The sequence below is a fragment of the Nicotiana sylvestris genome, chromosome 8, assembly GCF_000393655.2.
Source record: "Nicotiana sylvestris chromosome 8, ASM39365v2, whole genome shotgun sequence".
NCBI lineage: Eukaryota > Viridiplantae > Streptophyta > Magnoliopsida > Solanales > Solanaceae > Nicotiana > Nicotiana sylvestris.
This window is the reverse complement of record NC_091064.1, coordinates 2,470,488-2,496,449: the sequence shown is the minus strand read 5'-3', so window position 1 is coordinate 2,496,449 and position 25,962 is coordinate 2,470,488. Positions and strand designations below refer to the sequence as shown.

Here is a 25,962-nt window from a genome sequence, read left to right as displayed (position 1 = left end):
CAGGTAACAAAAAAAATTAGTGCAGGTATTAGTTTTTGTTGAATGGTTATTTGCTATATTACGAATTCGGCACGTGCCAAATATACTCTTGTACTATGAGAAAATATTTAAATATAAATATATTTTTCGTTATACTTTGGGTCCAAATATACTCTTGTCGTAATACTATTGGTTCAAATATGCTCTTCTTCTGTTAAGTTTGTTTAAGATGGACATTCAATCCTACATGGTACTGATATTTGATGAGGTGGATGTCATAGGGGGTTGAGGTAGCAAGTCATGTGCCATCCACTTCATCAAATGTTAGTGCCATGTAAGATTGGATGTCCACTTTGGATAAACTTAACGGAAAAGGGGTATATTTGAACCAATAATATAACGACTGGGATATGTTTGGACTCAAAGTATAACGAAAGATATATTTAAATCTTTTTTGATAGTACATGAATATATTTGGCCATTTTCCGTTACAAATTTATATATAATTATATATAACATAAAATTTTACTTTTAAACAACACAAAAGTTTGTTATACTTTTTTTAGGGTTACTTCTATTATCTTTGTATTTTTAATCCATGTATTACCAGTACTTGCATTTTTATTCCATATTATTATGCAGAAAATAAACACATAAATTCTCCCATAACTTATGCATATATTATTTTTGAGAACAATGAAAGGTTGCAGACAAACTATTATATAAATCAATGCTGAATTTATGCCGAAGAAAAATATTCACATCCGCTGCATTTGGAGTTAATTTTATCCATGGTCATTGAACTTTTGTATTTGTTACCCAAAAGTCACTTTTCTTTTTTTGGTTACGTAAAAATCATTCAACTTTGTGTTCATTAAACAAAAGTCACTTTTCTTTCTTTTGTTATACAAAAATCATTTTACTTTGCTCTAGTTATCAGAAAAGTCATATTTTTACTTGAAAAGTCTATTATGCCCTTATTATTATATAAACCTTCATATTTATGTAATATCTTCTATATTATATACTATATAATATACTTTTACCTATGTATTTTATTTATAAATAAAATAACTTAATATTATTTTATTTATTATTTTTATAATATATTCGTATATTTAATATTTTCTAACTTTAATTTTCAAGATATATTAGTAGCATTATGAAACAACTTTTTTTTTCACCAATTCTTTTTTTTTTTAATTTAATTGACCGATCAAAGTTGGTTGGTAGTACCAACTATGGTCGGTAGGACCTTCCGACCATCAAAATACCGGCAACACGTTAATGGTCGCGTTTTGGACGGTTATTGGTCATTACCGACCAACTTTGGTCGATTCTTTTTAACGATTTTTCCCGAATTTCAGTAGCATAAAATAACCAATTATTTAGGTAAATCCCCTAAAAAATATCTCCAGCTAAATTCACATGTAGAGTTACCTAGGGATTTTTCTTCAGATTAACATATGATTTTTTCATTATTTTCTTTGTTTGTTTACCTGCGAATTTTCTCACGGAAATGTACTTGTCGATTTTTTTCTCTACTAATATATATTTGTTATGACCCAAAAGTTCATCACTTGTTTTAGAAATGAATTCTGTGTTCCGAAACCTTAAAAACCTCTTTCCGTCTCACCTCGATTTGCATGCACAGTCCGGGTGCGTAGCCGGAAAGCCATTATATGAAAATCTATGAAAAATGATGAATTTTGACTTTAAAATGAATTAATTTGACTTCGGTCAATATTTTGGGTAAACGAACCCGGACCCATGATTTGACGGTCCCAGAGGTCCGTCGAAAAATATGGGACTTGGGCGTATGTCCGGAATCGAATTCCGAGGTCCCACGCCCGAGAAATGAATTTTGAAAGAAATTATTTTACTGAATTAATTATGAGTTTTTTGAAAGAGAAATGTGTTTGAAACCATTGGTATCGGGCCCGTATTTTGGTTCCGAAACCCGGTACAGGTCTTATACATGATTTGAGTCGAGCCTGTGACAATTGGTAAGAAATGGATTTGAAATGATGTGAATCGGACCTTATTTGAGAAATTTGGCAAGTTTGAAGTTCTTAAGAAATTTCATGATTTTGATGCTAAATTCATAGTTGTTGATTTTATTTTTGCGATTTATACTCACGAACAAGTCCGTATGATGTTTTTAGGTTGGTGTGCATGGTTGGTTTGGAGCTCCGAGGGCTCGAGTTAGTTTTGGATAGGCCACAGAGTGAAATTTTGACTTAGGATGTTGCAGATTTTGAACTGATGTATTGCAGGCCTGCAGACTTCGCATTTGCGAAGCCTGGCTCGCAAATGCGAACTAGCCCAGGCCAGCACTATCTCGCAAATGCGAGGTTCCCATCGCAAATGCGATTCCCCCCAGCTACTGCCTTAGTCGCAAATGCGAAATGCGATTTCGCATTTGCGAGAGGTCTATCGCAAATGCGAAGAAGACCGGAAAATCTACTTGGTCGCAAATGCAATATTTTGTTCGCAAATGCGAACATAGCAGAGGTCGGGGTTCGCAATTCTCATATCTGCAACCTGCAATTTTTATACTTAGCCGAAAATCTCCCATTTTTCACACTCTTTCAAAACCAAAACACTCTTGGGCGATTTTTCAAAGACAACTCTTCTTCCAAATCGATTGTAAGTCATTTTTAACTCGTTTTCTTCAATCATTAACATCTTTTCACATGATTTCAACTCATAATCAATGATTTTCATGGGGAAAATTGGGTGTTTTGGGTAGAACATAAGTTTTTCAAAAATTGGGGATTTGGACCTCGATTTGAGGTCATATTTCAAAACAAATTATATATTTGGGTTCGTGGGGGAATGCGTAATCGGATTTTGGTTCGAACCTCGGATTTTGATCATGTGGGCCCGGAGGCGATTTTTGACTTTTGGGTAAAACTTTAGAAAACTCATTTTCATGTATTAGAATTGATTCATTTAGCATTTATTGATGTAATTAAGTAACTTGTGGCTAGATACGAGTGAATTGGTGGTGGAATCACGAGGTAAAGTGATAGTAGAGGCTTGAATTGTGTTCGTGACATCGAGGTAAGTGTTTGTTCTAACCTTAGCTTGAGGGATTAGGAGTCGTGTCTTAATTGCTACGTGTTAATTATCGAGTACGACGTAAAGACATGGTGACGAGTATCTATACGTTGGTGTCAAGCATGTCCGTGAGTCTTGTATTGTAATTATTATGCCTCCATTGTGGTTTATTGCGCTTCACATGTTATTTTCATTATTGTTCCCTTGTCGGGATGTTATTATCATTATTGTTCCCTTGCCGGAATGTTATTATCATTACTGTTCCCTTGCCGGGATATTATTACCATTATTGTTCCCTTGCCGGGATGTTATTGTCATATTATTGTTCCCTTGCCAGGACCCTTTTATGATTGGTGTTGATAAAAGAAATGAGAGCGGGTTGCACGCCTGCAACGAGATATATGAAATGAGATCGGGTTGCACGCCTAAAACGAGGTACATGAAATGGGATCGGGTTGCACGCCTGCAACGAGATGTGAAACGAAAGTGAACTCTGCATTTGTTTTCCCTATCCGTGTTAGTAATTGGATTTTGATTTCTTTATATTCTCTTGATATTCTGTTGTTATCTGTTATCCCCAAAGCATGTTTCCCCTGCCCAATTTAATTGCAATTATATGCTTCTATTTTCGCTATTTTATGATATAACTGCACATGTTTATTTGGTAGTGTGGTCCTAGCCTCGTCACTACTTCGCCGAGGTTAGGCTAGACACTTACCAGCACATGGGATCGGTTGTACTGATACTGCACTCTGAACTCTTTTATGCAGATCCCAGTGCTGTAGACTTCGGACTGCAGTGAGATTGTTGCCTTCAGTCCGACAGGCAACCCAAGGTAGTCCTACAGGCGTCCGCGGGCCTTGGCGTCACCTCCTACCTTTCCTTTATCTTGTTTCCTACTCATTTCAGAAACATTGTATATTTCATCTTTCAGACTTTGTATGTAGTGTTTTTAGACCGTTTGTGAAGCCGTGACACCAAATTCTGGGTAGAGTTGTATTTAGACTTCCACAGTTGTATTACGATTAATTATCATATTTTGTCTTCCGCTTAATTATTTTCGCTATTTGCATAATATCTATTCATCACTGATAATGGTTTAAAACTGGAAAAGGTTAAGTAATTAGAATAATTTGGCTTGCCTAGCTTTCACCAGAAGGCGCCATCACGACTCTCGAGGGTGAAAAATCCGGGTCGTGACAATATTAAAGTTACTGAAAAATTTAATAATGCTACTAATATATTTTGAAATTAACGTTAAGAAACAATTAAATATACAAATATATTATAAAAAGAATAAATAAAATAATATTAAGTTATTTTATTTATAAATAAAATACATAGGTAAAAGGATATTATATAGTATAGAATATAGAAGATATTACATAAATATGAAGGTTTATATAATAACAAGGGCATAATAGACTTTTCATGTAAAAATATGACTTTTGTGATAACTAAAGCAAAGTAAAATAATTTTTGTGTAACAAAAGAAAGAAAAATGACTTTTGTGTAATGAACACAAAGTTGAATGATTTTTATGTAACCAAAAGAAGAAAAATAACTTTTGGGTAACAAACACAAAAGTTCAGTGACCATGGATAAAATTAACTCCTGCATTTGTTATTGTCTGAAATTATGCTCCATACCAGTTTCATTAAACTGATTAATTATTTCTTCTTTCATTTTGTATGGAAACATTATTATTTGAGAAATTGAACAATTGCTTGTTACTATGTATTGGCAAAATAATTTTGGAGAAGGAAAAACAATATAAAATCAGAAATGTAGACGAAACAGAAATGAATTCGAGCCCACTAAATTCATAGTATTTTTTTAAGGAACTTAATCCCCTCCTAGTACCGGAGGTTATGGATTATTTCCTCTCAGGATAGAACGGAGTACACACTGGTATACCGATACTTCAAACCTCAGTGTTTTAACGAACACAAATAGCGGCAACAAATCACACTCACTGTTGCTTTATTGTAGTTAAAACAATGTAGAAGAAAGAATGAGATTTCAGAATTTTCGTAAGAAAAATCTGAGGGAATGGTCTACTATTTATAGTCAACAGGTTGGGTTCAAACGAAGAGGTGCAACTCTTCAGAATGATTATTATGACTGTTCGCGTAACTACGATCATTACGTAAATGTCTATTTACGCAAAATAAAACAGGAAAATCAAACGCGGAGGAAAATTAATTTACCGTTACAAAAACGGTTAATTTGATTAAAATAATATTACGTTAATATTAATAAGCCAAAGTCGAGCCGAACAACGACGGCGGTGCGAGATTTGCTTTCTTCTTAACTCTTTAAGAGCTAAAAAAAAAAAGCAATTGTATATATACTCATCAAAACTTTTTTCTTTCTCCAATATGGGACAATGTCCCTTTGTCAAAAAAAGAAATTCAAATATTTTTTTCCCTCCATTTCTCATTTACTCTTTATTTTAAGTGTTTACTCTTTGAAATCTTTTTGGTACGGTATGATTAATTTTTTTCAAATTAAACATTATGTCTTACAACTTACAAGTACTTTTTGGTGTAGTTTTTTGTCATTTTAGTGTCTGAATTGAAATCAAAGATTAGAAGGTTTGACCTTTGATTTGATAGTCATCATTCTATTCGAAGTGAAAAGAGTGGAGTAATATATTAGTTTAAGAGGCCCATAATATAATATTGCCAATATTAGTAACGTGTCTTTCCTAAAGTGATTGTCTTTTCTTTTTCTTTTTTATTTATTTAAAAAAAAACATTTTACTACTTAAATTCAAATGTAACATGCTATATTGTACATTACAACCGTCTAACATGCTACCATGTTACCTTAAGACTAAGAACTCAAATCCTAGATCATTTGTCATCGCCTCCCCCATTATGCAATGAATACTTAATTCACCTCTCGGAATTGCATTATCGGAGCCGAGCCAGAAAATATATTAAGAAAAGATGTTCACAAGGGTCAGAAATACTCAATCATAGGATTTTACATGCTGGTAAAGGAAAAGCACCTCGACATATTTCCTTATATTTTTTTATGTTATTTTGTCACGTCCTTAGTTGTTAATTAAGTACATGTGCGGCACTTGACAACTCGCTTACGATCTTGCACAACTTGCTCATGTTCTTGCTATGCCAACTCAGCCTTACTACCTTCAAGATCGCTAAGAGAATGGAAGAAAGAACACAAGAGAATTGTTCAAGGAAACTTTGTATTAGAGAGAACTTGAATTGTTTGCCTGGTTGATAAATTATAAATGAATGCCCCTATTTATACTAATCGCCTAGGGGCTAGTATGTAAATAATAATTGTTCTACAAGTCCTTCCATATTTACAACTAAGTCTCTTCTCTAGAATATTCTACACAGCTAGATTCTTCTAAGGACTTTCCTAATAATTCTATAGGGTTCTAGGGTCTTCCTAAGGAAACCTCTATATTTCTCTAGAACCTTCCTACAAATGCATAAATATCTAGAACTTTTCTAAGGAAATTCTCCATAGTTCTAGAATATTCTACCAAGATCTTTTTCCTAACTTATGTAGCCCTTTCATATGGCAAAAATATATATCAAGTGACACCTACGTGACATGATAATGTGGCGGGTCATGACAATTTACTTAATAAAGTGAAAACGATGAAAATCTAATGTCTAATTGGAATAATGAAGATTTCAGAAAAGGGAAACAAAGTACATAAAGAGTTAACAATTTTCCATTTTTAGAAGGATATAAGTCCAACATTTAATAAGCAACAATTAAAATAAATCAAGTCCAACCACTACTAAAAAAAATAGGAATTAGCCACGGAATTTCTGTAGCTAAAAAAAATCCGTCACTAATTTTATTTAGCGACGGAATAACATATATTATTAAGAAATTATGTTAGTTAGGTTTAACGACAGATTATCATTGGAGTTCGTAGCTAATTTCATTGTTTTTTTTTTTATAGTGAATGGGGATTGACTACAAAAAGAGGAATCAAGAAGGAGATAAAACACATAACTTCCTGAAGAACTCTTAGAGAAGAGACACTCGTTCTTATATATATATATATATATATATATATATATATATATATATATATATATATATTATTATTATAAAAGCACGAATATTTTATGCTAAATGTTATGTGACAAAAATATCCCTAAAATATTAACGTACTTTTATGCAGAGGCGGATCCAGAATTCCAAAGAGATGGGTGCACAATTACAAGGAGGTGAATTTAAAATTTATATTTGATGGGTTTAACCTTTAAGTTTTTACCATGAATTCATTACCATTTAGAAATTATAGATTAAATTATTTTTTTCTTATAATTTTAGTGATTTGTAACTTATATATCTATATTCTGTATCAAAAATATTGGGATTATTGTACCATGCTACATCATTCGCTGCTATTACTTTTAATTATATAACTTTTTGTGATGACAAAAAGGAAATAAAGGAATTCAATGTGTTAAATTTGAAAATTTTGAATGAATAAATCAAACAAAAAAAAAGGAAAAAGAAGAAAAAAAAAACTTAATTAAAAGACAAGAAAGGACACTAGACATGCATACAAATTGAGAATTCAACATCTAACACAAGAAGGTGCACTGCAATATTTATTGCATTATAGAACTCTTTGAACTTGGGTGCACACATGTATATTTAAAAAAGGTTTAATTTGTGGTATGTGAACATACTTTTGATTCCAGTGAGAGACTTTCATTACAAAACATAGAGGCTAAGTTGAATTCAAAGAAAATTTGAACCAAGCCAAAAAAAAAAAAGGATAATTTTTTGTTAAAAGTATGTTTTGTTCATAGTAAATTTCTTGCTACTTCCAGGAAATTTTAGTTGCATGCTTTCTTTATGATTTTTTTTTATTCCAGATTTTGATTTTGCTAGAGAATCTATATATGTTGATAGGATATGGAGGTTCACTATACAACAACAACAACAACAACAACAACGACCCAGTATAATTCCACAAGTGGGGTCTGGGGAGGGTAATATGTACGCAGACCTTACCCCTACCCCGAAGGGTAGAGAGGCTGTTTCCAGGAGACCCTCGGCTCAAAAAAGCAATAGGAGATGATATATTAGTACCATAAAAATGCATAATAAAAATAACAACAATATATAAGAGATATGAAATACAGAATACGAAATACGAAATACGAAATAGATGGCTGGTATAGCATAACTAGAAGGTAAAACCCTACATCAATAGACGACCAATGACATTCCTAGTCTAACTCCTATGGAGGTTCACTATGCGATATGAATTTGTTTTATTAAATACTTTCTTTTCATTGTTCTTTTTTTTGTTTTCTTCTGATTTTATCAAATACATAATGTATCAAATTTTTTTAAAATCTCCATTTCTTCACCTTCCACACTTCACAACAACTAACCATTAATTATCACACGAACACAAACACTAAAATAACACCATGGATCTCCGACTAAAGATAATCTTCTTTTTAGTTCTAGCGATGATTATTGATCCTATATCATCATCTTCATATGATCACAAATATCGTTATACCAACTTTGGTCATGATTTTACAAGCATGTTTTGCGACCATGCAGTTGCAATTGCAGGCTCCAATACAGGTGCCAGACGAATACTACAAGCCAAAGATAGCTATATTAGCTATGCAGCACTTTCTGCCGATAGTATTCCATGTAATGTACGAGGAGCTTCTTATTACGATTGCAGTTCACACCTGGAAATTAATCCCTATCGTCGTGGTTGTAGTGAAATAACTCGATATGCTAGGACCAATTCTTGAAGATCTATCTTTTATTTCTCAAATCTCTTGGATCATAATATGAAATCTATATTCAATTTTCTCAAGTTTCTTTTTTCGTTCTTCCCAACTTTTTTGCGCCAATGGGTAGATCTGACAAGTAATTGGTCATCATAAGAAATCTATATATGGTCAGTGTGATTGTTAATTTTAATTTGTTCACCTGCAATTAGAGAGTTGGATGATATTGATGTAATTAAATTCGTCCAAGGGCATGGATTTCTTTATCCTTTAACCTACGAGAGGTATTTCTACCTTTCTAGACATTCACAGCAACACAATTAGTTGTCCATAATAGTGTTTTTAAAAATATATATATATTTAGTGCATAAAAATTAAACTCTCTGTGATACTCTTCCAGAGAACGATGGATCGAACAATGGGAGATAAGCAGTGCCAGGAACAAAAAGAACTTCATCATATAGCTTATGTTTAGTCGCAGGAGGAGTCTTTGTTTAAATCTTAATTTGATAGGATAAATTAGTTAAGATAGTTTAGGTTTTTGAATTTGAATATTTATTCTGCAAATCTTGTTTTCAAATTGGCTATTTAAAGCCTTTTTGATTAATTAGTCTCTATATTCGTGCGTTGCACGAATATCTTGTGTCAAATATTACAAACACGTACCATAAGTATGTGTGGGGCTTAGTTCCGTAAGACTTACACCTCGGCTATCAGGGCTTATGCCCCAGACACAACCAACACCCAACATACTGGGCTCGCCTAATAAAACTTTATGCAATTGTTGTATGTAACTAACTTTGTAAATCCTCAAATTTTCTTAATAAATCGTTGACTATTCAAAATTATTTTTTTCTTAATCATAAATATTAAGTTGAGAGTATTTTATGTCATAATTAAAATAAAAATTATTGCACGTTATCCACTAAGACTGCTATGATAATTAATTTTAAATAAATATTTCATTTAAAAAAGTATTTGTTTATTAACTTTTGTTGCTTCTTTACTATATAATAGTCCATAATTTTTTTTATAATTATTTTTTTAAATATTATTTTTTTTCACGTTTACAAGATACAATACTTATTAATTTAATAGCTCAGTATTAGCTAGTAACTATTTACAAATAATTAGTTATCATGGTATTGTATGGTGAATTATGTGTCACTTTATTTACTTGTTGAAACTTAAAAATAAATGATGCTAGATAATCATATTTAAATTGTGAATTATGTTTTTATATAAATTCTCTTTCAAATAGAAAGCATATTAAATAAAAGGAGTATTTTAAGAAAAATATTAAATTATAATATCGATATTCTTTCAAGATTCATTACTCCTTAAGAGATACATATAAGATTTCGTATTGAATACATTACTTTTGATGTTTGAATTGTAACGACGTTGCAGCTAATTTGCATATTATGATATGTCATACTTTTCGTATTATTCGTAGTTGAATTATAATTTATAAATATTTTAAATAGATTATTTGATATAATTTTGTGATTTTAATGTAATTTTTATAATTATTTTTTATTTTATACTATCTTAAAATTCTTGAAATTAGTAAAATTTAAAGATCCACAGGACTTACGCCCTATGTCTCAGGACTTACGCCTCGCCTCGTCAGAGGTAAAGCACCTCGCCTCACGCCCCTCCTTTTAAAACATTGGTTTTAGTTCAAACCATATATGTGTAAAAACAATTTAAACACATATAATAGAGGGAAATGTCTCTGTTACCCTTTCGGTCAATTCATATTCTTGCTGTTAGCTAATCCTCTTGTATTTATTCTTGCCATTAACGTAATTTAAGTGTGAACTGAGTGAACTCCACGTATCCAAATTCTTCACAAAAAATTCAAATTTACCCCTCAACTTTTGTCTGTAATTTAAAATTATCCTCGGGTTGTATCCCCGTTGGGGGTAAAGGGCAAAAAAAGTTTTTTTTTTTTTAACAACCGAGATAATATTAGACCAAAAGTTAACGAAGGGCAAATTTGATCAATTTCGGAGGTAAACATTAATCCTTTTTCCTATAACCAAAAAAATAAAATAAAATTGCACATACTACTAATTTACTCAAAATTCTGGATTCTACATTTGCTTCATTTTTCCTTCTCAATTGATAGATAATACATTGGACACCATTTTCAAAGTAACCATCCAAAAGCTAATAGGAGGTAATTGAAATCTATTTCATATACAAAAATTGGTGACATATTTCAGAAATGTCAAAACAAGTCCCTAAGGGTAGTTCTCCCAACAACATCTGCTTTTTCCTGAAATAATGGTGCAAAAGTGAGTTAAAAAAATATTGGAAATGACGTTGTATAGCCGTTGTAACAATAATAGTCGAAAAAATATATAAAAGTTGTATGTTTTTTGTATATATATGCATTCTGTATGTTATATACAAATAATTTTTATACACTTTTTCGGCTACCAGACCAATGGATCAGAATTTTAACACATGGTACAATTATAATATTTCGAATAATAAATCAACTATATCGCAATCACAAACTAATTCGGATATAAGTTATATACATGGATAATGCAAAGATTTTTATACTATCAGTGTTTAACTTCCGATAGCAAGTTACTTATCATTTTTATCAAGTTATCAATTATCGTTTATGATAGAGATTTACTTATAATTTTATAATAAGTGATTTGATTTTATTTGATTATATAGGCATAAAATTTGAACTCTTGTTTTAAAAATGTTATAAAAATTTCTATCTTTAATTTATTTGTCTTTTAACAATTTCTATGTTTTACCTGATAACTGCTGAATTGGTCATTGTCAACATGATGCACTGGCCTTCCTCTTTCATCATAGAGAATTAGCCCACTGAATCTTGGAAGCTCACATTTTTCTCCCATAAGTATAGGCCTCTGCCACACAGGCGAGTCCGAATTGTGGCTCTGCCTACGGAAAGAATCGCCTTCAAGTTGACCTCCAACAACAAACAATGGAGACACTTTCTCTGTTTGACACTTTTCACCCTTAAGTATAGGCCTTTGCCACACAGGCGAATCTGAACGATGGCTCTGCCACCGAGCAGAATCACCTTCAAGTTGACCTCCAGCAACAAGCAACGAAGAATCGTGGCTCTGCCATCGGCCTTCAAGTTGACCTCCAACAACAGGTAAAGGAGAAACTTTCTCTGTTTGACACTTGTCACCCATAATCATAGGCCTTTGCCACACAGGTAAATCCAAACTGTGGCTATGCCACCTGCAAGAATCGCCTTCAAGTTGACCTCCAACAACAGGTAAAGGAGAAACTTTCTCTGTTTGACACTTGTCACCTATAATCATAGGCCTTTGCCACACAGGTAAATCCAAACTCCTGCAAGAATCGCCTTCAAGTTGACCTCCAACAACAGGTAAAGGAGAAACTTTCTCTGTTTGACACTTGTCACCCATAATCATAGGCCTTTGCCACACAGGTAAATCCAAACACCTGCAAGAATCGCCTTCAAGTTGTCCTCCAACAACGGATAACGGAGTAACACTCTTCGTCTGACACTTTTCACCCAAAAGTACAGGCCTTTGCCACACAGGCGAATCCGAATTATGGCTCTGCCACCTATAAGAATCGCCTTCAAGTTGACCTTCAGCAACAAGCAACGGAGAAACTCTCTCCGTATGACTCCTGCTTCTTTTCTCCTCCCACTTGCTCGCGCTGCTCCACCTTACCGAGCTCTTCAACACCTTCTTCACAGTAGTACTACTCAACCCCAGTAACTTTGGCTCGGACCATTCTATATCCATGCATGGTTCTTGACTTACTAACCCTTTTCTCCTATTTGCTGCTCTTCTTTTGATCAAAACAGTAACCATGCAAACACCAATAACTAAACAACAAGTGCAAACTAAAAATGCAACAGATTCTTGAGTTGACAGTTTCCATTTATCTTCCAAATTCCATAAAGCATCCATTGTTATTTTTCAAGAAATGTCCACAAATATTCAAGAATTTGCTATAACGAGTAAATGAAAAGAGAAGAGAATTGAGTTGTTGGATAATATATTTGTAAAAAAAAGAAAGAAGAGAGATTGCTTTCTATAATTGTTATAAGTCTTCTTGTGAGATTCACCGACAGCAGATGCTTTAATTTTGATTTGTGCCTATTGTTTTAGCCATTAGCCGCTAGCATTTACTCACCGTTTTGGAGGGAATAAAAGCCTTTCACGAGATATATCATGTAGGAATAAAAGAATACACTTATTTATACGTATAGTCATACCTCTCTATAACAGCATTCCTATATAATAACATTTCAGTATAAAAGTTAAACTTTTTTGGAACTAATGATCATGTTATGTTATAATATATGTTCTCTGTTATAATATAACAGCCAAAAATATTCGGAATAAACGAGGCTGTTATAGCGAGGTTTGACTGTATAACGATATATATTCTGTCATTATGCTTTTGGCTTTTGCCCGCAGGCGGGGCTAGCCTATAGCGTGCGGGTTCGGCCGAACCCAGTCACTTTTGCTTAAACGTTGTATTTATAATAGGAAATTCATTCAATATGTATAAATATTCAATTGCAAACCAGGTAACTAAGACGAACTATGGGTTCTGTGGCAAATTCAGAACCCATAAACTTTAATTTCTGACTTCGCCTCAGTTTTGCCACCATACTTCGCCTAAACACACACACACATTTAGATTATCATTGTGGTTTAATATGTTACCCTTGCTCGGAGGGCTGAGCATGGATTTGAACTTTTTATAGATTTGAGATTCCAGGACAATAACTTCAAATGCAAATAAATGTGCTCAAAATTTAAAAATTTGTACATATTTAATAAAAATCTTAGAATATATACACGGTTTGAGCTAAAATCACTATGTTAAGTCAAACACATATGTAACAATCTCCCTCAGCCCCTGCAATAGGTTACTTACGACCTTTACAAGAAGTGTAATTATATTAAAATGAACTAAGTATACGATCAATGCATAGAATTTTAATCTTTACAATAACAAAATTTTTAATAAGTCTAAATAAGTTTTACTTCTAAATCCTCAAGTATTTTTCTGGTTTTTGAATTTCTTAAAATAATTAATTTCCAGCATTTTCAAAAAATATATGAATCGAAGATCTTCCCAATAAAATTTATGGAGCTGTAAATCGAAGTTCGAGCTTGCACAGATCTTTAAGCTGAAAAACTGGACAGCCCATGACTATAGTATGGTCGTAGATAAAAGTCCTACAGTTGCAGGACTTGCACTCCACTCCATTTGTTATTTTAATCCTACAGTAAAGATGAAAGACTTGTGCCCTATTAGCTATAATATATTGGGGTAGCGATGTGGGGTCCATCTCGCGAACGCGAAGAAGAAGAAGAAGCTCACCCCAGGCCCATATCCCTACGCGAATGCGGGCCTCCCTTTTAATTCGTTTTAACCCAAAGAACACGCGACCACATCTTATTTTACCGAAACATCTCTAACCCTACTTCTTCATGCAAAAATGATTGCCGATTATAGAAGGTAAAAATCCGACAAAAGTCGTGGGATTCTGTGCTACATTATTCGTTTAAAGTTCAAGATTTCTACTCTTCTTTTCTTTCAAGTAAGTTTATAATCATCCACGCCCGAGGTTTTGACCTGTCGGCCGAGATCGAGGAAGCCAAAAGATCCGAGGCCAAGGCAAAAAAGCTTTATGAAGGTGCCGAAGGCTCTGAAGGTTCCGAGGGATCCGACGACTCTGACGGCTCTGAGTCGGGCCTTAGTGAAGACTAGGCGTAGATGCCTTAGTGCTTTTCAGTTTGTGCCTTATGTACATTTTTTTTTTGTTTATTCTGAGGCCATCTTTATTGGGCTTTTATAAGTATATTCCGAAATATATATAAAATTGGGTAAGGTCCGCGTACGCACTACCTTCCCCAGACCTCGCTCCCCAGTAGAATTCACTAAGTTTATTATTGTTGTTGTTTAATGTGTAGTTAATTCCTTTGACACACTCTATTTTCATGGGCAACCTTCTATATTACCATAAGGTTTCATCAGGTGAGTGAGCGAGCGCGTACCACGTAGACAAAGTGGTGTGTAAAAGACATACATAAAAAAAAATATTTGGTGTTTAAAAAGTTGCTAGTGAAAAGAATGCATTTAAGCCTTTTAATTTTACATTAACTTAACATAGATGAAATGTTACACATAGCATTTAAATCTTTGTCACAAAACCACATTTTTAGGGGCAAATAACAAAATCACATTAACATGTTGCTAGGATTCTTCAAAAACATTATCGGGTGCGTATCGGATCCTCCAAAGATTTTTGAAGGATCCGATACAAGTGCAACAACATTTTTAGAAAGTTCGAGCAACATAGTTTCTAACAAAAACTTGATTACACCTATACTGTATTGAGCATGCCAGATTCAAAGAGACGTTTCGTGCAGTGATGTGAAAAACTCATAAATTTTGCTTGACTACCTAATGAAAATAAGGCTATTAATTTTTATCAACAAAATCCAATGTATAGATTTATGATTTATTCAGAACAAACATAGTGACACTATCATAAAAGTGCACATTAATAGTTTTCTGCTTTCTTGCTACAATATGCTTCATTAAACTTGCTGACAAACGAAGAAGTATTATAGATTTTCTTACCAACCATTTCTTGTCAAAGTCAACAATTGGAGAATTGCTGAGAATATCTGCATTACTTGTAAACAACACATTAACCCTTCTAGTTCAACAATGTATTTTATGTCAAAAATACCTCGATTATTCCGCCAGATACTTGCTACCTCACACCAATATAGGTATAGTAACTCAAGCACACCAAGATTTAGGCAAATACGATGAAATCATCTAGTATTTTTTGTCTCCTGAAATTTGAACCCCGGTCTCCGATAATTTTGACCAACTTCATTGAACATTAGGCCAAACTGTTGAGCTTTTTGTCATGTCTATTAGGAGGTAGTTGAGTCTTTCCTTCGTACCTTTGTGAGGCTAGTCTGGTAGGATTTTTACCGAAGTCAGTTAGTGGCAATGTTGCGTCTTACTATTCTTTCATTTTCCATAGTGCAGGGTCTATGTATTGTCTATTACTTTTGCTTTGCATCTACTTTCTCATTTTCATAATGTTATTTTTCTTATGATTTCTATTGGCGGTACTGATATTGTCTCTTTTCGTCTTCCTGAGCCGAGGGTCTTTCGGAAATAACTTCTCTACTCCCTCGGGGTGGGGGTAAGGTCTGCGTACACACTACCCTCCCCAGACCCCACTAGTGTGATTTTACGGGGTCATTGTTGTTGTTGCTGTCTATATATTCTACCTATTGTGGTTAGCGATAACCAACTACCTACGACTAATAGCCTAGCTGTTACCACATTTATCTAACTGCTAATAATGCTCCTGCAGCAATTTTGTGCTCTACTTATTGTTGCAATTACCTTTTCCAGCCCAACTTTTTGTAGACAAGATTATGTATCAGCTGTTGGTGACCCTGGAATGAAAAAAAGATGATCTTAGAATAGCAATTGAGGCATGGAATCAGTGCAATGAGGTTGGTGAAGAAGCTCCAAATATGGGAAGTCCCAGAGAAGCAGACTGCTTTGACATTGATAATTCTACAACCCCTAGTGAGTTCTTACTACTTTTAACTCCATCTATTTTCAGTGCCTCCTATCTAATATTGAACGACGATGAGCTTTAACTGAAGCGACATCGACAATGAGGATTCATATAGCTGACTCTAACTTACTTGAGGTTGAGGCGTAGTTCTTATTGTTATATTTTCAGTGCCTGGATATCAGGCCATGGATTGCCTGCCTCAGAAATATAAACAGCTATAAGTTCAGAGTTTTCAAGTCCCGCCTCACCCTCCCCCCCCCTCCAAACAAAAAAAAGAATATGAGAAAAAGAGAGGTTAAGAACATGAGTAACAAAAGAAAAATGGCAACCGGATGCACAAAGCATCCCACATTCACGTAAGGTCCAAGGAAGGCCGCACCCCGAGGAATGTGTGATATAGACAGCCTGCCCTAAACATTAGTGGCTGCTTCTACGGCTCGAATCCGTGACCAATAGGTCACATGAAGATAACTTTATTATTGCTTCAAGCCTCCGCTTCTATAACAAAAAGTTATGACGTCTATATACTGATAGTTTAAAAGTTTTTTTACACTATCAGATTATTTATGTAATATCCATAATAAATTGGAATTAGTAAGTTGAAAAATAAGACAAGTTACTTCTATTACTATAGCAGGTTAAATTGTACTGATAACATAACAGTCACTGCACTATTAGTGGATACTATACTAACTTGGTATAATATGTATAAAGTTAGGTTAATTCACAGGGTAAATGAAGAAGAAAACAAGCTTGGCATATCAAATGCTTTTTCTCAAGGTTTATGGACATTATCTGCTGATCAATATGCAGCATGGAAAGAAATATATCTTGGCAATAGATGTGAAGTCCAAGATGAGCCAAAATCTTGGCAGTTTTGGATGATAATGCTCAAGAGTGGAAACATGGACACATTAGCTGCTATATGTCCTAAAAATGGCAGAAAAGCATATCCCTTTCCACCAGATTCCGGATTTCCTTGCTTCGGCGAAGGTTGCATGAACATGCCACTGATTTATCACAACTATACAAGAATAGAAGAAGGCAATAAACTTAAGGGAAGTTTTTATGGAACTTGGGATTTGGATGCTGATGTTCACAAGGCAGAAGTAGATAATGATACATCATATTATGCAGTGAGGTGGGAGAAAGAAGTTGGGAAGAAGAAAAGTTGGATCTATCATCATGTGTTGAAGACATCAAAAAAATATCCATGGTTGATGTTGTATTTAAGATCAGATGCCACAATGGGATTTTCTGGTGGATACCATTATCAAACCAGGGGAATGATGAAAAGTGTAAGTCTTTGGTTTCCCTTCCTGGAAGATTTTGTATACTAGTTAAAATTATTTTGAGATCATTTCAACTATGCCTATATATCACATAAAATGAAATATGCAAAGAAATGCCAAATCAAGTCCCGGAAAATGCAAGTAGGTTGCCATATCTACAAAATTGTCATATATAGGACACTTCAGCAACTCACCTTACATAATATTCATGTGGCGCCACTTAAAAGTAACGAAAAATCCCATTTTCCGACCAACCTAATACCCGATGGTTTTCACCATGTAGCACATCATGAGTTTTCTTTAAGGGTCAAAATATGAGTTTTTGTTTTTTCTTTTAAATAGAATCGCGTGAATATTATGTAAGGTGAGTTGTTGAAGTTGTAACACTTACTTGTGTCTTCGGGACCGAATTTAGCACTTTGAGGCATTTCTTTTGTGTTTCAAGTGATACATAGACATAGTTGAGTTATTTTTTCATTACAAAAAATATTTTTATAACTTTATTGCAATAAACTAAAAGTTGGATGACTATCCGTGAAATTAACCCAAAACTATCCTTCATTATCTTCTCTCCACCAGAAGAAGGGAAATTGATCACATTAGTAGCATTCTATCTTCCTTTCCTCACCATGCAAATCTCCAATTTCTTGTCTGCTTCTTACCATATAGTTAGCATTTATACTAACAACTATATCCAGATCCCTTCTTCACCTAATTTCAGAGTAAAATTCACATTGGAGATAAAGAAAGGTGGAGGACAAAGGAGCCAATTTTACCTCATGGACATTGGTGGTTGTTGGAAGAACAATGGCAAACCTTGCGATGGCGATGTCACAACAGACGTTACTCGATACAGCGAGATGATCATAAATCCTGCTATAGACTCATGGTGCAATCTGAATAACCTAAGATCATGTCCACCTTACCACACCTTCCCCAATAGAACTCGTGTCCATCGGTCGGACAAAAGCAACTTCCCCTATGAGGCTTATCACTACTACTGTTCTCCAGGAAATGCTGAAAATCTTGAGAAACCTTATAATTTGTGTGATCCATATAGCAACCCCCAACCTCAGGAAATTCTGCAAATTTTGCCTCATCCAGTTTGGAGAGAATATGGATATCCAACAAAGAAGGGTGAAGGCTGGATAGGTGATCCTAGAACATGGGAACTTGATGTTGGGAAACTTTCAGAGTCCCTTTACTTCTACCAGGTGACTAATCTAAGCAAAAGATCTAATTTGCAAATGTAGCAAAAGAATATTTTGTTGGGAAAAGGTCCACTTTGTCTCTGTACTATTCGAAATTGAGCAACTTTGCCGCCTGCTAGACTTTTGGTCCTTTCATACTGTTGCCATTAGGAAAAAGTCTCATATTTTTGGTCCTTTCATACTGTTGCCATTAGGAAAAAGTCTCATATTTGCCCTTACCATTAACGTAGCACCAACTTGAATGGGTGGATTCCAAGCGTCCAAATTTAGGACCGTTGGCGTTAGGAAAAAGTCTCATATTTGCCCTTACCATTAAGGTAGCTCCAACCTGAAATGGGTGGATTTCAGGCGTCCAAATTATTTAGAAACAAAGTCCAAATTTACCCATCAAGTTTTTTTAATGGTTTAAAATTACCCTCGGGTTAGAGCTCTGTTAGAAGTCAAGGGCAACAACGAGACTTTCCCTAACAACGGGGTAAGATTTGACCAAAAATCTAACGAAGGACAAAGTTGCTCAATTTCGGCTATTAGATAGACAAATTTGACCCTTTTTTTCTATTCTGTTTAAGGATCCAACCTCACTGAGTGACTTTGCGATAATGCAGGATCCTGGTACTCCACTAGCCAAGAGATATTGGCCATCCATTGATTTAGGAACAGAGATTTTTGTCAGTGACAATGAATATGCAGAATGGACAGTTAGTGACTTTGACATCATCGTTCCTAGTGGCAAATGATCTCAGAAACTATTGCAAGAGTGTCTGTCAATACAGGGAAGAAGAAAAAAGAATTCTAGACGACTAAGTTCTAAATTCTCAATTATTTCCTCAAAATGAGATTTCCATTGAGTACTCATGTCACAGCGAACTCTGAAAACCTCGTATTTCTTAGGGACATCTTTTACCTCAGAGTATTAAGAAACAATTTGAATTAGATGCATGACAACAAGGTTTGCTCAAGATTAACAGGAAAAAAGAAAGCTTCAAAATGGATAACAGGAAAGCAGGGAAACAAGATTGGAGTTGCAGTCTAAATGGTAGCAACTTCATTTAAGTGATAAATGTTTAAATATAACATGTTGAGAGTCTTCTGTTATTGCTTCCATGCGCTATTCACGGTATCCCTACCCCAAAACATTTAAGGAAAAAAGAAAAAAGAAAAAGGCATGCAGTGAAGTAAAAGGTGGTATGAAGAACAACAATTATATTCATTAATAGGATCAATACTGCAGTAGCTAGAGCCTACAAATTTACAGGGGCATAGATACTAACTCAGCACGGTAAAATGAACAAAAAATGCCTAGTTTTTACAAAGAGACCCCTATCTAGATATCAGCGTGATGTATGTATCATCAACCGTGTAAAAAAATTCCACCTCCAATCAGTGGCGAACTGCTTGGTAAAATGAACATGCATACCTTGAATCGTCGTGTCGTCTCAACTCAAAGGTGGACTTCTCCATTGAAAGAACGTCAGCATACAGTCTGCTAAGTCAGACTACACCAAATTGTGTTTGTGCCTGCAGTAGTTTTGCATCTATTGCAATTTGACCACGCAACTGTGCTACTTTTTCTTGTGTCTGATAATATGGGTTGGTGTTCATCTCAACATTCACGCTTGCTGTTGGTTTGGCAACCATGCCTTTTGCAGCTCCATCTCTAACTTGTGTGGTGTCCTTGGCTTCTGTCCCATCCTTCTCTCGAATCTCAGGGTTCATCCTGAACATATAATGTGGAGAAATGCCATGAGCAAGGTAGGTATTCTGGGTATGTATGCCTCCATCATATGATAAAATTGGCCCTACAACTCTCCCAGGTTTGGCTGAAAAGGATAGAAATGGTTATCAGAGAAAAATCCAACAAACATGTTGTGAACAAAGTCCTTCACAACATATTTCATGCAATATATGTGCATCCATCGAAGGGTCCGAGCAGACATGATCAGGGGCGGAGCTTGTGGGTTTGGTCCAACCTAGTAACTTTGGTCCAACCCTTTGTTTGTCTTAAAAATGCATTGAATGTCTACAAATTATTAAATTAGAACCCACTAAGTTAAATGACTAGAATTTCGAATCCATAAACTTCAAATCTTGGCTCCGCCTCTGGACATGATCATGCAGAGGCTTTTACCTCCACTCCAGTGAAGTAGGGTGAGTTAAGAGGCTTTTACCATAGTTGAGTTGCAATTCTCAAGCTCGTTACACATGGTGAAATAATTGACTTTGCTCCGATGATAGGCATTACAAACATCACATCGACCGCTATAGCACTAAACAGTAAATACATGTTTAACTGTACCTGTAGGGACTCGATGTGGTGGCCGTGAAACGTTTTGTGTAGTTCCTGAGACTGTCTCTGAGACTCTGACATCAGTAGCTGCTTTTTCTGTTACTTGCCTATGATCAAACACAGAGAAGTTCTGCCGAGCTTTGGGGGGAATGGTGCTAGAGTTAACCGTAGATCTGCACATATTTAGGAACATATGTGATTAAGCAAGAAGGGGATCGGATCATGCTTTCAAACAACAGTTTTTCCCACTATGCAGAATAATTAATATTTCCACGAACCCGAACAGTTGTATAGGTGAAAAGAAACCAACATGAAAATGAATCCTGTATAATCTTACCGTGGGAGAGAGACGTGCTTTCTACCAAGAGGAATAACTGGCCCATTTTTACCACTATTTTCCTCAAGATAAGCAAATTGCCTTCTGAACTGACCACTTGCACTGCAAAGGTAAACAAGTTCCACAAAGTTAATTAACAAACTGAGATTACATCGATTATGCTAAATGAAAGTAGAGATAAGCACTGAGTCAAGGAGCTTGTTTGAACCTAGGATAGAGAAAGTTGGTGCCATCATTTCCAGCTATGTAATCCTTCTGAAGTTGAGGATGATATTCCAATATCTCTCGATAAATTAGTTCCTTAATATCCTCCTTTGTTACCCTTCGCTTCTCAAATTCAAATTCCAGATTTGAGATTGGTCGACAAGAAGGTTCCCTCTCAATCTTGGCCAGTCCCTTGAAATAAGGATCGGATAAAGCCTAAAGGGAAGAAGGAGGGGGGAGAACCAGTGGAAGCAAATTTAGAACCAACTACTAAGCGAGATAAGGATAAGAATAGAAAGACACCATTTATGCTTATTACCTCTTCAGCAGTTGGTCTGTCCTTTGGATCAAATGCTAACAACCTCTGCAATAGTTGGAGCACCAACGGATCTGCATCTGGAAATTTCTCAGTAAAAGGAACTGGGTTCTTTTTCCGCATGCTATTCAAATACTTTCTTGCCTTCTCATTACGAACCTGCACCCAAGAGAGGACGCTCCTCTATCAATACAACAACAACAATAACAACAACAACGACCCAGTACAATATGTTGCATAATAAGGCTGAATCCAGTCATCACAGAAAAAACAAATAGATAGACAGTTTTTACCCCAGATATTGTATCAGCTGACGGTGTCCCAAGAAGATCAGTCATCAAATCTAACTGATGAACAATACTTTTTCCGGGGAACAATGGTTTTCCTGTTAGTACCTCCGCGAAAATGCAGCCAATACTCCAAATATCAATAGCAGGTGTATACTGCAGAATGCAAAAAATACAAACATTTAGCAAAAAATCTGCAAAAACATCTGTAAAACCCTGCCGAAAAATTAGCCCAGGACCTGACACAGTTTACCTGAAGAATAGACAATTCAACTTCCAGGAAAGTTCAATCGTCCTCCCTGAACAAGAACGATTTTAATCTACAAATCACTCTTTAATACACTTACAATGTATTGACTATATAAAACCGGTATTCTAACCAAAAAGCCACAGCTTCTAACAGTATCAGCACATCATATGCTGCAACTAGAGTGGACAAGTAACTTTTCACCTTTCTATAGCTATTCCGAAAAAGAGCCTATCCATGATACCACAGTGGAACTAGATAGAGTGAAGAAGGTTCGAGCGAACCCCCTTCGTAGGAAAATTATACAATGTAAATAGAGTGAAACTGATCTTTTTTGGTTATATGTGAGCTGTTGAATCCCCTTGACATGAAGAAAAATTCCCGTTAGTAGTAAAGGGTGTTCAAAATTGCTTTAGGTCATAGGTTCAATTTGAATCCCCTTGTATAAATTTCTGGTTCTGCCACTGAACTGATGATACCTCAATGGCATCAGAACCAACAAAATTTGGCAAAATAATTAGTCATGTCAACGTTCTACTTCAACTAATTACATCCAAGGGCAAATGCATCAAAAACTTGAATACAGAATGACCAAACATGCAATCCTAAGATGGTTCAAACAAATGAAAAGCAAAACTATTCATGTCAATGTTCTGCTTCATCTAATCATATCACCATCTTTGGTGGTGGTTCTCTTTTTTCCTTGTCCAAGACCTCGGGGATGGAGGCATCGGAAGGGATATAGAGCATCTTGACACATGAAATAAACAACCACCCACTACGAAACTACTAAATAGAAGATAAAGCAGCACGAACTACCTTGGAAAAGAAAGATCCACATAATTCAGGAGCCCTGTACCACCTTGTAGCAACATAATCCTGCACGGTCAGAAGATAAAAGGTCAACAAATTACATCCAAATAAAATGCACTTCAAGTTAGTAAAGTTTACCCGATTTCAAGAAAAAATTAAAAAGATGTAAATGACATTGACCGCAGATGGGACAAAGATATCAAGAAAGCATACCGTCCAAAGTACTGTGGTTGGAGTATCACTGAATGCAACCCTTGCCAATCCAAGGTCACATATTTTGAGTTTACAATTTGCATTTGCCAATATGTTTTTCGGCTTAAGATCTCGATGGTAGACATTTGCTGAACAAACAAATACAAGTCAGACACAGAAAATAGTGAATATTCATACCAGCTCAGCGCCTTCGCAGTGAAGCCAAAATAAAAAAGGACTACATTACCACATTCACAAGATAATTTACCTGTGTGCATATACTTCAGTGCTCGTAGCATCTGATATAGGAAAAAGCGATGGTGTTCATGTGTCAAGTCATCATTAGCTTTAATGACATGGTGAAGATCAGATTCCATAAGCTCAAAAACAACGTAAATATCTCTGAAGTCTCGTCTTGAAGGTGGTAACATGATTCGCTTAATATCCACGATATCAGGATGCCTTAAAAGTCTAAGCAATTTAATTTCGCGCAAAATTCGAATTGCATCAGACGTGTGCTCGAAAATATCAGTTATTTTCTTTATTGCCACTTTTTCTCCGGTATGAGTGTCGATAGCAGCACATACAACTCCATAACTTCCCTTCCCTATTACTTCCAGAATTTTATACCTAGTTGCATCTCCATACTCTGTAAAAAACTCCACTTCTTTGGTATTCTGAAAAATCATTGAGAAAAGTCAGTACAGTTGATATTCTGAAACTATACTTTCACAAGGTTGCTTTTTTCATTTCTAAGAAGCAAAAATAACAAAATCCAAGAATCATTTTTGTACTAATATTCAAGGGTAATACCAGCTAGAGATTTATCAGTGTTAAATAACACACCAAAAAAAAATAGAGGACTAGTTAAGTGATTAACCTCAACTTCCAAAAACAAAAGCATTATGATTTCCCTGGTGAGACTAGGAAAAACAAGTCTCATAAGTGGCAATTTACCTGATTGTCTCCTATCTTGCCCCAACAACCCCCCCCCCTTCCCCGGCCGTTATACTATTTGTCTAGATTTTATATTAATGCTCTTGGAACAATATTTTCTACTTACCAAACACCAGAAAATAAACTTAAAAACCACCAACTTAAGGGCCCGTTTGGCCATAGAAAAAATTTCACTTTTTTTGGAAAGTTTTTCAGTTTTTTCCAAAATCAGTGTTTAGCTATGAAAATTTCAAATTTCACTTGAAGTTAATTTTGAAATGTTTCGAAAATTTGAAAAACTTTTTTTCTAAAAAGCTGTTTTCAAAATTTTCACTTCAAATCGCCCACAAAAATCCAAAAACAACTCCAAATTGTATTCATGTCCAAATACAATCTAATTTTCAATACCCTTTTCACTTGAATTTTTTTTTTTAAAACTTTTTTCCGGAATTTCACAATTCTTATGTTGGAAAACATTTTCCTTCATGCAAGCAAACACACCCTATAGCCCTAACATAAAGCTGCTTTCTTTAGCAGCAATATGGACAATTGAAAATGAACTTAATTAGTAAAACAAAAAACGTATGCTTCTTAAAATCATCTGGACTGACCAAAGAAAACTGATCAGAACTCAAGAATACCAACTAACACAAAAACCCAAAATTTCTTCAGCCAGATTCAGTTCAATTTTACTTTGTGCTACTTAAATTCAATTCATGCAAACATTGTTGAGCTCTTGAAAAGCAAAAAAAAATACAAAAAACACCCTCATCTTTCTTCAAGATCTCTCCTTTAGTACAACAAAATCAATTTATTTTATGTGTGTGTGTGTGTGTGAGAGAGAGAGAGAGAGAGAGTTAACCTTTTTGCGATGATGATCTTGTTGCATCTTAATTTCGAGAATTACAACAACCCACTAAGAGCAATAAACTGAAAATCAAGATTATCACACTACCACACAAAAAAACTATAAATTGAGCAACAAAAATAGCCTAAATTAGGAAAGAAACTGAACGGATAATCAGTAGAGAACAAACCCTCAATGGGTTTTGAAGATCTAATGGAGAGAAGAGGAGCTAAGAAGAGAAGGGAGAAAAAGAGAGAAATTTTAAGAAATGGAGGGGTCATTTTATAAAGGAAAAAAAGTGTGTGGATCAAAAAGAGAAATGAAAACAAAAAATTTTATCCGTTCACTGTGCTTTCGTCGGCTGTTAGCTGTGGGCCTTTGATAGGTACGGAAATTTATACGGCTCTGGCTTTTGTAAATAATAATAATTTGCCAAAAAAACATAAAACAAAAAAAAATTACAAAATTGCAACAAAATATTTTGTAACTTATAACTTTTATAGTAAAAATTGACACAAATACGCTACCTAGGTTTTTCTCACACACAGATAAATAATAAGGG

The 25,962-nt window shown here is 34.8% G+C and overlaps 2 protein-coding genes and 1 pseudogene across 3 annotated transcripts; 1 reads left to right on the top strand and 2 right to left on the bottom strand.

Annotated features, from left to right (window-relative positions):
- Nucleotides 1-10,938: 10,938 nt before the first annotated feature.
- LOC104232299 (uncharacterized) lies at nt 10,939-12,916 on the bottom strand. Its single transcript, XM_009785470.2, has 2 exons — nt 11,600-12,916; nt 10,939-11,097 (listed from the first exon to the last, which is right to left on the bottom strand). Exons 1-2 carry the CDS (start codon nt 12,764-12,766, stop codon nt 11,050-11,052), a joined length of 1,215 nt encoding a protein of 404 aa, XP_009783772.2. The 5' UTR covers nt 12,767-12,916; the 3' UTR covers nt 10,939-11,049.
- Nucleotides 12,917-16,172: 3,256 nt separating this feature from the next.
- Nucleotides 16,173-20,104, top strand: LOC104232301 (uncharacterized; annotated as a pseudogene).
- Nucleotides 20,105-20,122: 18 nt separating this feature from the next.
- Nucleotides 20,123-25,672, bottom strand: LOC104232300 (mitogen-activated protein kinase 19). 2 transcript variants are annotated; one of them, XM_009785473.2, is made up of 10 exons: nt 25,416-25,672; nt 23,886-24,294; nt 23,639-23,766; nt 23,432-23,491; nt 22,372-22,521; nt 22,082-22,237; nt 21,767-21,978; nt 21,559-21,660; nt 21,231-21,394; nt 20,123-20,651 (listed from the first exon to the last, which is right to left on the bottom strand). In XM_009785473.2, the coding sequence occupies exons 1-10, from the start codon at nt 25,440-25,442 to the stop codon at nt 20,647-20,649; spliced, it is 1,413 nt and encodes a 470-aa protein (XP_009783775.1). In that variant the 5' UTR covers nt 25,443-25,672; the 3' UTR covers nt 20,123-20,646. The 2 variants fall into 2 exon arrangements, with proteins under 2 accessions (XP_009783775.1, XP_009783774.1); XM_009785472.2 differs by having other exon boundaries at nt 20,123-20,754; nt 25,416-25,671.
- Nucleotides 25,673-25,962: the final 290 nt, after the last annotated feature.